This window comes from Sitophilus oryzae, unplaced genomic scaffold (genome assembly GCF_002938485.1).
Source record: "Sitophilus oryzae breed Bouriz unplaced genomic scaffold, Soryzae_2.0 scaffold_550_pilon_pilon, whole genome shotgun sequence".
NCBI lineage: Eukaryota > Metazoa > Arthropoda > Insecta > Coleoptera > Curculionidae > Sitophilus > Sitophilus oryzae.
This window is the reverse complement of record NW_022147141.1, coordinates 48170-67683: the sequence shown is the minus strand read 5'-3', so window position 1 is coordinate 67683 and position 19514 is coordinate 48170. Positions and strand designations below refer to the sequence as shown.

The 19514-nt window shown below is 32.1% G+C and overlaps 1 protein-coding gene across 1 annotated transcript in view; it reads left to right on the top strand.

The window, feature by feature from the left end:
- Positions 1-204: 204 nt before the first annotated feature.
- The window catches only part of LOC115886998 (zinc/cadmium resistance protein-like), a 44895-nt gene continuing 25585 nt past the window's right edge, over positions 205-19514 (top strand). Inside the window, exons 1-2 of the mRNA XM_030906327.1 lie at positions 205-296; positions 16941-17148. Of these exons, the coding sequence (XP_030762187.1) occupies positions 16960-17148 (189 nt within the window). The 5' untranslated portion in view covers positions 205-296; positions 16941-16959. The remainder of the gene's footprint in view (positions 297-16940; positions 17149-19514) is intronic.

The window sequence follows — 19514 nt, the reverse complement described above, 5'->3', positions numbered from 1 at the left end:
TTATAGTTCAATAAAAATTAATTAGAAATTGTTAACCGAGTATTAAAAATTGGATATTTTTACAATGCTTATTTAACTATAATAGGATTTCACTCAACACCACTGTTGGTTCTTCTCCTAATCTCCTAGTAATCACAGAATAATGAAAAAGGGGCTTCAACGACAATAATGTCAAATACCTAAGATATGATTGTTTATCTGGGTTATCAAATTTGTGTCTCGTTCACTGAAAATAGTTTCTTTATTAACAAGAGCCCAAGAGGATTGTGAGTAATATATAGCCTATGTTAGCGTCAGTAAGTTTTTATGTTATTTCCTATATTATTTTAAATAGAGATGATTTTGAACGTTCTAATGATAATTTATGCTACAAAAATATTGTGTAACAACATAATAAACAGCGGCTTGCTTGGCCAAATATACTGTATGACCAAAAAGAACTATTATTTTGAGTGCGTGCTAAAAAGTAATTACCGAGCAAACAGAAAAATCTACAAGTGGAATATACGGGGTGTCCCAGAAATAAGTGCAAGTATTTTAACTGGTAGTATATTTCGGCCTCAGAAACACGCCTATGATGGAAATTTTTTTAGTTTTAGGTTAAAAAACATAATTTCTTGATAATATGGCAACATAGGTAGTAGCTTAAATGTACATGAAAGAAAATCCAGAAAAGATCCAGTGGTTCTCAAAATTTTAGCAAAAAATATTTTTTTTTGGAAATTTTCAAAGTAGAATAACTCGGTTATTTTGGACTTATTTGAAAAAGGGTAAAGAGAAAAATGTTTCTTTGACCAGATCTAGTTACCCCTAAAATACTTGCACTTATTTCTGGGACGCCCTGCATAGGGGTGATTCGCGGCTTGATTCAAACGTTTATGGGGAATCGGAACCAAACCTAACCTGCTCCATATATCTAAAAAAATATCAGGAAGGTGGTAGCATCTTTGTTATTATACATGGATCACCCAGTATATTATTACATTTTTGGAAACTACTTTCATATCTCATAATTTTTCTATTATACTAAACTATAGATACCACTATACCTTTTAAATTTGAAAGCACAAACAGCAGTTTACTAAAACTGCTGCTTAGTTACATACTACTAAAACTGCTGCTTAGTTACATACTTATAAATATACAGGGTGGTCCGAATTGTATTCCGGAAACTTTGGCAGCATATTCTGCAGATAAAAATAAGTAAAAAAGTTCGTATAAATGTATGTCCTAAAATGCTTACTTTAAGAGATACAGGGAGTAGAAGTTTCATTTTTATTTCGATTTCTTCTAAATAATTTCTGAAGTAACGTCAAAATTTGGATGAGAATTGCTGTCGGGGAGTTTTTTGACATGAGAAATTTGATTTTGATGTCAATATGACTCCTACTAGTAGAGGGCGCCACCTACATATTTTTTAACTAGTTTAAAGAGTAATAACTTGTTGTCCGTACCTGTATAAAACTACTGAGTAAATAAATATACATTTACGACATTTTTTTACATGAAAAGATCTCTTGGTAAAAAATCGCTACAGTAATGGTTTTCGAGATATTGGGGATCGAACTTATCAACAATTTGTCATCATTGACATAAATTAAACATGTTAACTAAATAGTTATTAGATTGAAATCATAAATTTGAAATGTTTTTGTATCAAAAGTTCAACAGAAACTGTTTTATAATCATTTTTTGCAGAAAAAGTTATGATCAATTTAAAAAAATAAAAATTTCCCAAATTTATTATTTCAGCGAAATAACTATCTACTCAACGTGTGTTTATTTTTCGTCAATAATGACATGTATTGACTATTTCCATTCTAAATATCTTAAGAACGGTTGCTCGTAGTGATTTTTACAAAGAGATATTTTTTACGTAAAAAGTGTTGGAAATGTATATTTTTTCGCTCGGTAGTTTTATTCAGGTACGGACAAAAAGTTATTACGCTTCAAAACAGTTAAAACACATATAGGTGGCGCCCTCTACTAGTAGGAGTCATATTAACATCAAAATCAAATTTCTCATGTCAACTCCCAGACACCAATTTTCATCCAAATATTGACTTTACTTCAGAAATTATTTAGAAAAAATCGAAATAAAAATGAAACTTCTACACCCTGTATCTCCAAAACTAACCATTTTAGGACATACATTTATACGAACTTTTTTATTTATTTTTATCTGCAGAATATGCTGCCGAAATTTCCGGAATACAGTTCGGACCACCCTGTTTATACCAGGTAGTTTACAAAATATATTTCGGTTAATGTTAATGCAGTGTGTTTGGAGAGGTAGGTTAGGTAATTACTTCCAATAAATTTTATTTTTATTTACAAATTTGTATTTTTGAATTTAAATAAAATATAAAAACAAACATGATACCTGTAGTTAGTATATTATTTGGAAACCATCAAGTTATTAAACTCTTACCCCATTGTCACTTCGCGAGATTGGAGGTAATTATTTACTATAAAGTTTGTTGCTATTGTGCAGTTTTTCTTTAGAAATTACTTAGACAGATTTACGCTACTACAGTGATAACCTACACAATATCGCAAATTCAAAATAAAGTATTTTAAGTTAACGTCTGCTTTTTGCTGCTAAGACTAATCTGGACAGGGCCTACTTTCTCTACGCGGAATCCGAACCGCGGCCCTCAGGCCCTCAGGTAAAACCAAAAAGCCCAAACTTTCTGTATGATCAGTTTTAAATTTTACGTATGTTATGTTTATTTATGTTATGTTCTTTAAAATCAAAGAAGCGATTGCCATACATTACTAACATCTACAGATGCATTTTTTTGCAGCATCAATAAATCAATGCAGCATCAATAAATCATTGCAGCATCAATAAATCAATAAATCAATAAATCAATAAATCAATAAATCAATAAATCAATAAATCAATAAATCGATAAATCGATAAATCGATAAATCGATAAATCGATAAATCGATAAATCGATAAATCGATAAATCGATAAATCGATAAATCGATAAATCGATAAATCGATAAATCGATAAATCGATAAATCGATAAATCGATAAATCGATAAATCGATAAATCGATAAATCGATAAATCGATAAATCGATAAATCGATAAATCGATAAATCGATAAATCGATAAATCGATAAATCGATAAATCGATAAATCAATAGATAAATCGATAAATCGATAAATCGATAAATCGATAAATCGATAAATCCTGATAAATCGGATAAATCGATAAATCGATAAATCGATAAATCGATAAATCGATAAATCGATAAATCAATAAATCGATAAATCGATAAATCGATAAATTTATAAATCCTGATAAATCGGATAAATCGATAAATCGATAAATAGATAAATTGATAAAGAAATAAATCGATAAATCGATAAATCAATAAATCAATAAATCAATAAATCAATAAATCAATAAATCAATAAATCAATAAATCAATAAATCAATAAATCAATAAATCAATAAATCAATAAATCAATAAATCAATAAATCAATAAATCAATAAATCAATAAATCAATAAATCAATAAATCAATAAATCAATAAATCAGTTTAAATCAATAAATCAATAAATCAATAAATCAATAAATCAATAAATCAATAAATCAATAAATCAATAAATCAATAAACAAATCAATAAATCAATAAATCAATAAATCAATAAATCAATAAATCAATAAATCAATAAATCAATAAATCAATAAATCAATAAATCAATAAATCAATAAATCAATAAATCAATAAATCAATAAATCAATAAATCAATAAAATCAATAAATCAATAAATCAATAAATCAATAAATCAATAAATCAATAAATCAATAAATCAATAAATCAATAAATCAACAAATCAATAAATCAATAAATCAATAAATCAATAAATCAATAAATCAATAAATCAATAAATCAATAAATCAATAAATCAATAAATCAATAAATCAATAAATCAATAAATCAATAAATCAATAAATCAATAAATCAATAAATCAATAAATCAATAAATCAATAAATCAACAAATTAATAAATCAACAAATCAACAAATCAACAAATTAATAAATCAACAAATCAACAAATCAACAAATTAATAAATCAACAAATCAACAAATCAACAAATCAACAAATCAACAAATCAATAAATCAGTAAATCGATAAATCGATAAATCGATAAATCGATACATCAATACATCAATACGAGTAGCTCTAAAACTCTTAAAAACATAGTTTAAATATTATATTGCATTTCTAAGGCTCACTAGCTCTATCTATAAAGAAGTAAACAATCATTTAAATCAATGCATGAACGATTCGAGGTGTAACGCGAACGTAGTCGCGGGAAAAAGCTAGTTTTTTTTTAAATTCCGATCTTTCAATTTTTTTTCGCCAAAAGACCCTTATAATCGTGTTTCTGGGGTCGAAATATACTACCCCTTAAAATATTTGCATTTATTTAAGACTGACCCTGAATATAGCTGCTTGTGTCCTTCTTGGGAACAAAATGATTCTTTACGGCTATTTAAGTGTAGAATTTATCTGTCCAAAAGTTACCCCGACAAGGGGTTACTTTAGGACAACTTTAAAGTGCAATAACTAAAAAGTACTGCTTAGAATTTTGATTTCATATTTTGGCTAAATTTTATGTTATAATAAAGAGGGTAAATGACACTGCTTAGGTTTAAATATTTCATATAACAAAAAGATTATATCAGCGAAAACACCTAAAAATGGTACCAAAGTCACCCCGCTTTACGATAGCTAAAAAAGTAAAATAATTTTATTCTATACGATATGTTATCGGTTAAAAAAAAATGTTTAAGAATTAAATAGAACCTTCTAAAAATAATTACTTAGCCAATTGTCCAATTGATGTATTTCCTGTCAGGATCTTTTGTGTACCTAATAGCTGGTTGATAAGTATAACAAACAACAATTTATTTGATTCATTATGACAAAGGGAACCGACAATTTAGCATGTTAAAGTACACGGCTTAAAATCGGTTGATCTGTTGGGCTGACTTTGTAGTTTGCAATAATAATTGTATCTAGCACAAGGAATTGAAAAATGAATACGTTTTCTATACACAGGGCATATCTAAAGGAATGTCTTCTGTATAGAAAAAACATAATTTTTATAGTGTTCAGGAAATAAAGCAGATAAAATCAAAGCAGATTTTTCGATATCAAGTGTGCTATAACATGCCAATAAATCTCCAGGATGTAGGTACTTGTAATTCCATTTTTTATAGTCTATTTATCAAATAGTTTGATTATTAATTCCCTTTGTATTATCTGATAAATTTAAGAAAACTATAATAATAAAAATGTATTCAGATTTATTATTACTGTAGAGTGGAGTACATATTTTTAGAAAAGATAATTATACAGGGTGTTTGTTAATGACATACTAATTTTTAAGGAGGTGAGTCTTGGACCTATACTAAGAATCATATGAATATGTATCCTAAACATCTTAGCTTTTCAGATACAGGATGGTAAATTTTTCTTTTTTTTTAAATATGTCTGATGTTATATTTGATACACGTCTTCCATGCACTAAAATCCTTATTTTGGTATAAAAAAAACTCCTTTCCTTCAAAAAAGATTTCACACAGCGAATCAGATTTTCAGCGATTTGGCCACCACATTCTTTGTACACCAAAAGAGGTATTTTGATTCATAGAAGACGTGTATCAAGTTTCATGAAGATATCTATAATAAAATCAGAGTTATTATGAAAAAAATTAGAAAAATTTTGCACCCTGTATCTCATAAGTTAAGATGTTTAGGACATACATTCATATGAAGTTTTTTATAATGAATAGGCCCAAAAATTACCCCCTTAAATATTAGCATGTCATTAAGGAACATATCTTCAAAATTGTTCAGAAGGGGCTAAAATAAATGGAAAAATTATAAACAATATAAGATACGCAGACGACACCGTGGTATTAGCTGAATCTGAAGACCAGCTGCAAACCCTAATGGACAAACTGACAGAAGAAAGTATTAGGGGATGAGTCTAGAGATTAACACCGTCAAAATCATAGCTGTTATTATGATTTTCGACAGACATCCGCAAGACAATGAAATTACGGACATAATGATCAACGGCGTCCATCTCGAAACCACGCAGAGATATATTTACTTGGGCAGGGAATTAAACAGCCAGTTAGACCACTCTAAGGAAATCAGAAGAAGGATTGAAATAGCTAGGGCTAGTTTTCTCAACATGCGGAAGTTCTTATGCCATCCGAGAATAGCTATACCAACGAGGCTAAGAATATTAAAATGTATATGGCTCCTACTTCAAGATGGATGCAAAACATGGACTCTAAAACAAGAAGACATTAAACGCCTTAATGCGTTTGAAATGTGGATGTATCGTCGGATGCTGAGGATAAGTTGGGCCTCCAGAGCAACAAACTGTGAAGTTTTAAACAGAATGAAAACTCGTGCACATCGAACAGGCAGGAAAAATCTATGGAAAAAGTAGCATAGGGAGGAAAAAGAAATCATGGCTACGTAACGGAGAGGAGATTGGACACACACTGACGGAAACACTCTTATTCACGAAGCTCTGAATGGAGTCATATGCCATATTAATCGCCAACCTCGACATAGAAGGCACCTAGGAGGAGGAGGAGGATTAAGGAACACCCTGTATAGCCATTTTACTTCTTAATACCGTGTGATCGGTAAAAAAACGGCGTCGGAGATGCAGGGGGAATGACAATCGATCATAATTTTGACGAGGTCAATCTCTAGAAGTTATTTACTAAAAATGTATTTAAAACTTGTTAACACTAAATATTAAAGAATGATAGAACATTTTCAGACACCAAAATCTATTGCCAAAAATATATGTTTTTTTTCGAATTTTAAACTACACCATTTAAAAATCGTTATCAATATAAAAATAAATTACACAACCAAACCAAACCTTCTTAAGTCTAATAATAGCTGGCAATAAGCGCCATTAAAAAATAAAGAAGAGTACGAACACAGTAATGATGTCTAGGGCTTGACCCCGCCAAAATTATCATCGTAATTCCCCAGCCATCTTTGACGCCGTTTTTTTACGATCGAATAGTATATATTGCATTGCACTTAAATCAGTGTTTTACAACTATATTTAATTATTATGTAAAGACATTATTAATGAATCTAAAGATCTACCAGCCCTGAAAATATTTGTACTTATTCAAGACTCGCACTGTATAATACCCAGAAAATTGACAATTGCTAACTTTAAGTAAATACGAGTAGCTCTAAAACTCTTAAAAACATAGTTTAAATATTGCATTTGTAAGGGTCACTAACTCTATCTAAAAAGAAGCAAACAATCATTTTAATCAATGCATGAACGATTCGAGGTGTAACCAGAGCCGGACTTAACGAAGTTGCCGCCCCAGGCCAAAAAATAATTGCCGCCCCTTAACATTTTTTTTAATTAAAAAAATTACGGATATAAAAAACATTTATTTGAATACAGGACCAACAACAGAATGGACCGACAGAACAGATCAACACAGAACATAAAATAAATATTAAAATATTCATATAAAATGACAACAAACGAACAACAAAACTATAAGGTTTGCTTATATGCCTATAAAAGTTTTCTACGTACTTTTTTGTTCGCAAAATTATCAATTACTTTATCGTAATTGATGGTTTTTAAAAGGTCGGACTCAATATGTAAAACTGCCAAATGATTTGGTCGTTCTGTTTCCATAGTGGACCGTTTTAATACGTTTCAATGCAGAAAACGAGCGTTCAACAGAACAGTTAGTAATAAAAGTACATGTGAAGATTCTTAATGCTATGAAAGTATTTGGAAACAGATCTTGAGCGTTTTTTTATAAATTACTTTAAGAAGCTCTCTAGCAGATGATTTTGCTGACTTAATGAATTTTATAAATTCACAAAAATGTATTAATTCATTAGGCATTGACTCATCTAAATCATTTGGATAACAGGTTATTAAATGTCTGGACTTATCGGTAATGTCGTCAATACTTAAAGTAGATAAATCACTAAAGAAACCAAATTTGCTTGAAAAGTCATTGTAGGCACTTTTCCTGTAGGAAATTTCAAGGATTAATTTATCAATAATAACATTAAATACATTTATCATTTATCCTAAAATCGTCCCTAGCGTTAAATAGAGTTTCTTTATCACTGGTTTCATCAAATTGTCGTTTCCGTTTCACTTTTTCTTTTTATCTGACGCATATTCTTTCTCACACCGAACAATTCTATGGTCCTTCTTTCATATTCCCCAAATGATTTGGTATTATCTAGATTTTTAATTTCGGAAAAATAGTTTTCCAATGAGCTATATAAATCTGCAGCAAGTTGTAGATCAATATCCACCATTTGAAGCTTTTTATTGACTGCATCTAATCTATTTAAAACGTCTGTCCAAAATACCACCATAAAACCCATTTCTAGGCTTTTGAATTGTTTAAGGAGACTAGAAGCATCTAATCGGGTTTTAGGCTTTTAGGCATCGTCTTCAGAAATTGACTCCATCGTGGATTTTGTTTCATTGGAAGACAAAGATAGTGATTGACTAGCTTCATTTCGTGCAGACCAACGTGTTTTTGATAAATTTTTTAATGTTTTTGAATTTATTTTTTTTTATATTCGAGGTATTTATGTATTTATTAACCGGATACATGGCACAATGCAGTAAAAAATAACCCAAGCGAATTATATATTTAAACAATAATAACAGTTAAGTAAATAAATATGTAATCGGCTAAGGCTACATTCGAAATATTTTATGAGCAAATAAAAGTTAAAAAAAAAAAAATATTTTGGTATGCTCAAAATTTGCCGCCCCTAAAAATCTGCCGCCCCAGGCCCGGGCCTAGTTGGCCTAGACCTAAGTCCGGCACTAGGTGTAACGCGAACGTAGTCGCGGGAAAAAGCTAGTTATTAATGAATTCAATAACATTAACTAACTAGGTACATATAACCATTAGATCAATATTTGACCGGCAAACAAAAAAAAATCGGCGGTAGATGACTTAAAAAAATAATAAAATTTAAAAAGTAACTTTTTCAAATGAAAATTTTAAAATTCGATTGACACTACTTATTTTGGTATGGAGATTGTTCATCTAATTAAAAGATATATTCTCCAAATTCAGAGAGCGTGATTTTTTAAAGAAAGTAGATTTGATGCGGCACAAAAACTGAAAAGGATATAATAGTGGGTTTTCGACAAACAAAACACTAATCTGTCGCTCTCAGCTTTAGCTTTTCTAGGCCACCTATTCTACTTTTATTTCAATCTCGGTCTTCGGTCTTACGGAAGATATCACAAAGTACATATCAACAATGAAAAGTGTTAAGCTGTTAATTCCATTTTTGACTTTAATTAAATAATACACTTAGTGTATAATTTTTACATTAAATTTTAAGGAAATGGTGAATATTATTGTTCCCCAGCAAATATTATTGTTATCTCTTTATCAAATTAACGCTTAAATATATTTGCTCCATGTGTACATTATTTAGAACGATTTCGTTGGTACAATGAACAGATTTCATTAATATAATGTACCTAAATCCTTATATTAATGAACCGTATCATTAATGCAATGAAATAATTTCATTGTATTAATGAACCGTATCATTGATACAATGAAATTTATTTCATTGTATTAATGAACCGTTATCATTAATACAATGAAATAATTTCATAACCTATTTAGTTATACATTTAAAAGTCGATACTATTAGTAACTCTTGTTACACCGTATAATCGATGATGAAGATCGCTGTCATTGATATGAAATCTCATTGATAGTCATTTCCCAGCCAACTACCTAAAATAATTCTACTATAAATAGGTTTCCAATTGAACAAGCCCTTAGCTACAAAGGTAATAAAATTATTAATAGTGCCGACTTACTTACGAGCACAGTAAATTTTTCCATTAAGGATTATTAATAAAAAACAAGTGCAATAAACTATTAATAATTTATTAAACTCGATATAGCATATACAAATTAAAAATTAAAAAAATCGAATCGACGAAGAGAATAGTAATGTTATTATTAATTTTAGGGTAAATTATAATAAGAAAATTAATTTACCAGTCGATATCCTGAGGGATTTCTATAAAAAGACCATTTCTTCGTTATATTAGCTGTATCCTTAGACTTGATAACGTCTAGACGAATTTGCAACAGGCTTTCCAAGTCGCATTAAGTGGGTCCGATGTTAATTGTCGAATTTGAGGGCTTGAAGGCAGGTCTCAGCATCTTCTTCCGGTTCTAAAAGACGTATATCAAAATAATTAAAATGCCAAATATTAAAAAGAACATTCGAATTTACCATAATCAGTTCCATGCCTCGACTTGTTATGATGTTTTTTCTTCTTTTGTTTTTTTATCTTCTGAAACATATTTGGAAACCGCTGTTTTAATGAACCAACCCACACCAGAGATCTCAGAGAGCGGAATTTTATTTGACAACACAACAAATTAACTACAATACGATAGGACTTTTATTTAAAATATTGAAGAGAACACTTACCGCTCTAAGGAAACTAAAGCCTCACTGAATAACTCCACCACACAGACGTTATTAAAGTGCCAAAATAACCGATCAACATGGCGGACATTTAAGCCCTAATATTTTATTCGTGATATTAATAACCGCGTACATTAATATAATGTAGTGTGTTCGTTGTATTAATAACATTGTTCATTGTCACAATGTACAACTCATTAATCAATGATTTAGTACATTAATATAATGAATATGTATTTATTAAAGTTTCAGCACTAAAATAAAGAACGCGATCATAGGGACAATAAACGCGTTCACTATATTAATGAAAATCTTACGTTAATTTAATAACCAGATTTTCATTATATTGATGAAATTAGATTCATAGTATTAATAAATCGGACATCGATCTATGATTAACAAATCATTATATTAATGAAAAAATCATTGTCCCTATGAAACAACAGTTAATAATCAATGTTCATTAATATTATGAACAATATTTTTTCAGTGTCCTAAGGCAATAATAGAAGCCCAAGAGAATCAAGGTATTCACAGGCCTTTCATAGAAACTTTCGTCAATATATTATATAAAGAGATCAATGCAATAGTAATAATATATAAAACAATCCCAGAGTTCCCAACTGGCAAAGGAATACGAGGAGGAGACGCTATATCCCCAAAAGCTGTTTACAGCAATACTAGAAAAATCTTTCGTCAACTAGCAATTTGCCAGCAATTTGCTAGCAATTTGCCATTATATCATATGATATATCGGTGGCATATCGATATCCTTATAGACCAGGAGTTCTATCTGGGACTACTATTTCTTGTACTACTTTTTTTTTTTTTTTTTATCGTAATGGTACATTGGTTTTATATTGTTACCTAGTTGTTTAATTTTGATTTGAAAATAGATGCAGTTTTTCTTAAATTACTTAAAATCGGCTTGTCCAAAATGTTTAAATTTGGCATGTGTATTCAGCATATGCATACCTTTAAAAAACCTATGTACAATTTGGCTCAAAATGAACAGGACAGCCAGTTTCTGGACAGTTTAAAAAATTTACATGCGATTTCCAATGTTTCCAACAACGATGCACCATGCACCACCCGGTATATTATGGTCTACTGGCCAAGTTAAAGAGTCGCCAAGAAATTGCTTTCAAATTGATATCAAATGCTATTTACTTTAAAAACAAATGCATAATATAAGTTCCCTCGTTGTCCATTGCAGCATATAATTCTTCAAAATTGTCGGTTTCCTAAAATCGCATTTTTATATTATCGAAGGTCTTATTACCAATAAAAAACGGTAGTTATATCTGTAATAATTTAGACGAAAATTATACTGTACGTGGATGTAACTGCAGTTCTACTTAAACATATACCTATTCAAATATGGCATTTATTTCGCAATATACTTAATATAATTTATGACATTAAGATATGTATTGAAGTAACATTGCAATTCTGAATATGACTTCGATTATTATTAGTATTGTTTTAGAACAAAACTTTTTGTTTCTGTTCAAAAACAATAAACCAATAACTACAAAAAATCATTCTAGGCTCAATAAAAATTGTAGTATTGTATAATGGCAGATAACATACAAAAGCAAACAGATTTTATCAAAGTGTGTTGTTAAGTAATAAATTCTATTTGTAAAAACAGTCCACAAAGCAATTATAAATTGGAAAAAAGTCTACTAGTATATTTATTACCATTTTTCTGTATTTTTAATAAAAATATATTTTTTTCCATGGCAACTGTTAAAATTGCCTTATATCTATCAAAAATAGTAGATAAAATAGTACTTTAACCCCATGCAAGGGTATAGTCTGTCCAATTCGACCCGATGGAAGCAACAACGACTGGTTCTTCTCCCAAAAGGGAAGAAACCACCGGACGACCCAGCATCTTTTCGTCCACTTTGCATGCTGGATTCAGAGGGGAAAAACTTGGAGCGGATAGTGGCCGACAGATTGGAGCAATACATCAATCCTCAACTTTCTGAATTCCAATTCGGATTCAGGAAGGGGAGATCGACCATCGACGCACTGGAACTCGTCACGAACATCGCAAAGGAAGCCATCTCAGGAAAGAGATGGAAAGGCGGTTCCAAAAAGTACTGCCTCATTGTCACCTTGGACATCAAGAACGCGTTCAACTCAGCCCGCTGGGATCGCATTTTGGAGGCTCTCGAGCACATGGGTGTACCCTACTACCTACGAAGGATGGTCAGATCATATTTCAGCGATCGACTTCTGCTTTACGAGACGGAGCAGGGAGCAGCGGTGCATGGGGTCACGGGAGGGGTACCTCAAGGCTCTGTCCTGGGGCCACTCTTGTGGAATATTATGTACGACGGTCTGCTTCACCTTGAATTACCGGCCAACACAATACTCGTGGCTTTCGCGGACGACGTGGCGGTTGTCCTTGTGGCGAAATACTTGGAGGAGCTGGAAGCTGCATTCTCCATAACCATCAGGAGGATAAGACAGTGGATGCAATCGGCAGACCTGTCGCTGGCGGAGCATAAAACTGAAACACTCCTAGTGAGGAAGAAAATGGAGACCATCACCATCAGAGTAGGCGACCATGATATCATGTCGCAACCCCATATCCGGTACCTTGGAGTGATCTTGGATGAGAGGCTCAGCTACAAGGAGCATATCTCCAGCGTCAGCAAGAAGGCGGGAGAAGTTCAGGGCGCACTCTCACGGATAATGCCCAAAATCGGAGGCCCCAGGCAATCCCGGAGACGATTACTTGCAACAGTAGTTAAATCCGTCCTGCTATACGGGGCACCGGTGTGGTCAAAATCGCTGGAACTAAAAACATATCGCAGGACAATGACATCAGTCCACCGACTCTCAGCGATCAGAGTGGCGTCAGCATACCGGACGGTATCACAGGATGCAGTGAGTGTAGTGTCATCATGCCTGCCTATCGACATCTTGGCGGGAGAACGCCAGCGACAGTACCGTAAGAAGAAAGCCGAGCAGCGACAGGTCTTATGTGAATAAGAGAGGCCTGAAAGTCATGGTCTCTGGTAAGTGAGATGGGACAGCTCGACGAAAGGTCGGTGGTACACATCGACTAATCCCGGATGTCACTAAATGGATCACCCGTGTGCACGGGGAGGTTGGACATCACCCAACTCTTGACTGGGCATGGATGCTTTCGAGCATACTTCCACAGATTCAAGGGAAGTGAGTCACCATTGTCGCGTAGTGACCGAAGATGCGGAGCACGTGTTCTTCCGATGCCCTCTATACGAGGAGATAAGGACTGAACTCGAGAGAAATTTAGGCTTGTCCATCAGCCCAGAAAATATAGTGGACTGCATGCTGAAGATTCAATCGGCTTGGAACAAGGTAGCGGAGTATGCTGAGACCATACTCAAGGATCTTCGCACCACCTCCGAAGAATAGACAGCAGTAACACCAAATAAGAACGCCCCGGCGAAGTAGTATTTACAAAGAGTGCCACCGGGGAAAGAACGTTCCTGGAGAGAGGACAGAGGTGTAGGTTAGGTTTTAGTGAGGTAAAAATCCCACATAACTCGTCTGGCACATAGGAGGTTTTACCAGGCGAGTACCTGTTGCAGGTTTCCCCCTTCACCTCTTAAATCTAAAAAAAAGGGACATATTATATGATACATTAAAATATATCATTCAAGTGTCTAATATATCCGATTTTAACGTAAAAAATTCTTGGTCTATAACCTGTTAAGACCGAAATGTCTTAGCTATTCTTTACTTGAAAGTAAGGAGCCCATAGTATCTAAAATTTGCTGAATTATTGATTATTCTTTATTAATAATAATAATTTAATAATTTTTTATCTAGAACTTTGTGTTTGATTGCTTTTTAAATCTACCTAATTACCTTAACGTCCGTCGTTCAACTAAGAATAAGTAGGGGAGAATTAGTTTGTCTATTAATACAGGGTGTAGAAATTTAATTTTTATTACGATTTTTTCTGAACTAACTTCGATATTTGGATGAAAATTAGCATCTGGGAGTTTTTTGATATGATTTTTTATATATAGAAAAATTTGATCTTGGTGCCACTCTGACTCCTACTTGTAGAAAGCGCCGCCTACATATTTTTAACTGCTTTGAAGAGTAATAACTTTTCGTCCATACCTCTATTAAGCTACTGAATTAAAAAAAGTTACATTTCCGCCATTTTTTACGTAAAAAAGGTCTCTTGGTAAAAATGGCCACGAGCAATGGTTCTCGAGATGTTTAGAATCGAAATATTCACTATACATGTCATCACATAAATTATTATACAGGGTGAGTCTTAAATAAGTGCAAATATTTTCAGAGCTTTTAGATCTCGATAAAAAAAACATATTTTCACTTTATCATTTTTCAGATGAGTCCAAAATAACAGAGTTATTTAAGTTTAACTTTGAAAATTTAAAAAAAATGATTTTTTTTTGAAAAAATTTTGAGAGCCACCGGATTTTTTCTGTATTCGCATCCCTTTTAGTGCCGTAAAGGTTAGAAGGTTAAAATAAATTACGTTTTTACTCAATGGTTTACCGGCCGTAACTATGATAATATCAGAGATTAAGAAATTAAACCGTGGGAAAATTGGCGGAGAACAGGCAGTTCTAAATAAATTCGAAATGGTTTTGATCCAAATATTTAACAGAAACTGTTTTATCATAATTTTTTCGTATAAAAATTAAAAAAAAATAAAATTTTCCCTAATTTACCACTTCAATCTAATAACCACAATCTAAAAGACATCATCACCATCTTGGAAAGCAGTAATGTCCTGAAAGAACTCACAGAACTTATCAAGGACTTAAACACAAACACAATAACCCAAATAAGAACAAACTTTACCTTAACGCAGCATCTTCGAACTACAACTGGTATTCGCCAAGGCGACAGTCTCAGCCCTCTGTTATTCAACACAATCATGTATCAAGTAATAAAAACCGTCAAGAATACTGGATTAGGATATCGAATGGGAATGCATAAAGTAAACATATTATGCTATGCCGATGACGCAGTACTTATTGCAGAGTCAGAGGACGACCTCCAAAAAATGCTACAAGCTTTTAACAGACAGGCAGAAAAACTTAACATGCAAATTTCCACAAATAAGACCAAATGCATGACCATTACAAAGGAGCCTCTACGGTGCAAATTGGTAATAAAAAACAAAACTATTGATCAGATAATGTCATTCGAATACCTCGGATACAAAATTACAAGCTCAGGATTCCTGGAAGAAGAAGTAAGGAAACAAGTCAATAAAGCTGCCGCAATATCAGGACATCTTAAATATCCCATATGGAAAAACAAACATTTGAGTACAGAATGTAAGTCAAGAATATATAAAACCTGCATACGACCAGTGATGACATATGGTGCGGAAACCAGAGCTGAAACATCAGTAACAAAGAGAATCCTACGAACTACTGAAATGAAGACCTTAAGAATGATAACTCGATACACATTGAGGGACAGACAGAGAAATATAGACATAAGAGAAAAGTGCCAAACAAACGACGTTGTCAGATGGATAAGGCAGAGAAGAAGAGAATGGAACCAGCATGTCAATAGAATGGTCCCCGACAGAATGGCCATAATAATTCGCAACACGAACCCAATGGCAGAAGACCTACTGGACGACCACCTAAACGTTGGCAAGACAGTTGGCAGTCAACCTCGCAAGAGTTGCTTAGACGAGGAGGAAACCGGAACTAAACAGGCGATACGCCTTCTAAAAGAAGACGAAGAAGAAGAAGAATCTAATAACCATCATCATAACTCCACATGTTTATTTCTTCTAGCATGTATTTACTGTTTCGATTCTAAATATCTTGAGAATTATTACTTTTAGCGAATTTTACTGAGAAATGTTTTACGTAAAAAATTACGATAATGTATATTTTTTAGTTAGTACTTTTTGTACAAGTATGGACGAGAATTATTACTTTTCAAAACAGTTAAAATAATATCTACATGTAAGTGGTGCCCTCTACAAGTAGGAATCTTATCGACATCAAAATCAAATTTCTTATGTCAAAAAAACACCTAGAAAACAATTTTTATCCATATATCTACTATCAGAAATTATTTGGAAAAAAACGAAATAAAAATGAAATTTCTACACCCTGTATCTCCGAAGCTAAGCATTTAAGGACAAAAATTTGTACGAATTTGTTTACCTATTTTATCTGCAAAATATGCTGCCGAAGTTTCCCGAATACAATTCGGACCACCCTGTATACAGGAAAAAAAATAACAAGTAAATTAAAAACATTACCTAAATGCACTTCTTACTATTGCAATGGTATTTAAACAATATTTCAATTTCTTTCAAACTGTACACTTTCCGTTCTGTTTAATTCATGATATTTATTCGTATTTTCAGGTAGTCAAAAAACTTGGAAATGGCGGTCAAGGAATGGGTCGCAAAGTTCCAGCCGGTACAACTCTACATAGTTCTGACCTTAACCGTAGTATTTTTTATAACTGAACTTGTGGTTAGTCACCTTACTCATGCCCTAACGCTGCTGATGGACTCTTACCACATGCTTTGTAACATTCTTGCGTTATCAGGATGTATCATAACAATCAAGGTGAGTTCGTGCGAATAATGTAAATTATGTTTTCTATGATATGAGGAAGGACAATAATAAATCTAATATGGTAAGGATGAATACAAAACTAGCCAAATTCATATTAAATATACAGGGTGTCCCAGGCTAAGCGTGCATTCGAGGTTTCTAGAGAACCACAATATCTAGATCAGATATTTTTTGCATATCATTGTTTTACATCGAGATCCATTAAAAATATTTTCAATATACCGGCACTTCCGGAAATACCGGAATTTGACAGCAACTTTCTTATTTTAAATGGGTTTAATATTGATGTTACACACTCTATACCTAACATTAACCATTTTTGAACGAAAAAAATTACCAATCAAAAAAATGTGTATATCCTAAAATTCAAATTTAATGCTTACCACAGCCGCACGGTGGGGTATTAGCATGAAAAAGGTGATCGAAATTCGAAAAAGCAAATGTGTTTAAGATTTCCCAAAAAAAGATAAATGATAAGTTAAATCATCTCATTAATGGCGTTGCTATGGGTGTGTTTAGTTGCATTCATTTGTTTCAACGAAACGTCAAAGTGGTTACTTCTCACAGATAAGAGGTAAATGGCTAAATTTTATGTTTAAAATTATAAATTGTTGTTGTTCTTGTGCTCTTTTTACGTTTATATTATCGTTTTGATTGAAAATGGCTCAGCAAGCTGCAGGTATGTATTCTACAAAAACGTATTATTTATTTTGATATTCTCTATACTAACGATTTTTGCAACTAAAAGTTAGGCGTTCAGAAAATTTGATTAAATTTGTGACATTTTTATTCTACTTAGAGATTTAGTTGCGCATTTCGAAGAATTCAGCATATTGTCTATATACGTTTTACTTAGTAAACATTGGGCTTTCATACAGTAAAATAAAATACTGCGACTTTTTGCGATTTTGCTGATAAAATGAGAAAAACATTCTTGGTTTCCTCTAATTTGCCAATCAGTGATATACTAATGCGAGGTGTAAACCGCGATGGCATTGTTGTGTACAAAGCGATCGCATTAGTGCCATTAGCAGTATAGCACAATTTGGCATTAGTAGCGACTTTAGTGGTATGGGCATTGCTCGCGGATCAGTCGTAGCATTAGTAGTAGTAGTTGCGATATTACTACTGGCATTGACCATGGAAACACTGGAACAGTGATTTTTCTTTCTTTTTTTAGAATCGACGAATTATCCTTTATTTTGTTCATATTATTTCCTGTTTAATTGAAAATAGCAATAGTTTATATAAGGTCTACATAAAATTTCGATCAACTATCAGTGTCAAATACCCCACTGTGAGCCGCTGTGATAAAAGGGGAAGACATGTGGCTATTTCAAAAATTAAATTGTTCAAATGTCATATAATAATGGCGGTAGCTGTCATGGAATTGAGCCATTGAAAATTCATAAATCATTTATTTCAAATGGAAACCCACTTTTTTTATTTCACTAGTAAAAATGTTTTCCAATTTGGTACTCTTTTTGAATATACATCTTCCTATACCTAAAATAAATAATTTTTAAGTTATTTAAGATTTAGTTTGAAAGCCTATATTTTTCTTGATTTTATTTAGCTTCCTTTGTATTGTGGCACCCATTTAAAATAAGAACGTTCCTATGAACTTCCGGTATTTCCGGACGTGCCGCCATATTGAAAATATTTTTAATCAATAGATCTCGCTGTGAAACAATGATGTGCAAAAAATCTCCGATCTAGATATTGTAGTTAGACACAAATTTTGTAGACACAAGTTTCCTCCTCTTATAGGTAATTGTTTTTGGCATAACCTAAAGAATAATAAACTCTCCTTAAAGTGTTTTAAGTTTTTCGAAGAGATAAACATTTGTGGATATAATTTTGACTTCTTGTCTACATGCTTGTAAAAAAATTAATCAATTAACCATAAAAAAAGTAAAATAAAATTTGTTCGAAAAACACAAGCTCAAATTACATTAAAGGAAAGCAGCCCACGCAACTACTCAGTTATGCTGTTGTCATTTCACGCAAGATTGTAAGATACTTATTTCGCATAATTATAAAGTAATTTATTCCTAGTGTAAACGCCGAATTATATAACTTTATGAATTAAATTGAAACCGAATTCTTTGAAAAGTAGGTTTCTAGGTTTCATCTTGATGGAATAAAATTAATTTATATATTCAGTTTTTTTTAATATTTTATGGAAAACTATATTTTTTAGATATTGAATTAATAGATGTTACATACTTATAAAATACTAATATATATTTCTTTTACAACTTTATACAGAACGTTCACAATAATTTTGACGAAAAAAAACACAGAACTCTTTTCACAAATCAAAACAATATTGTTTATTATCAATTGGTACTGTT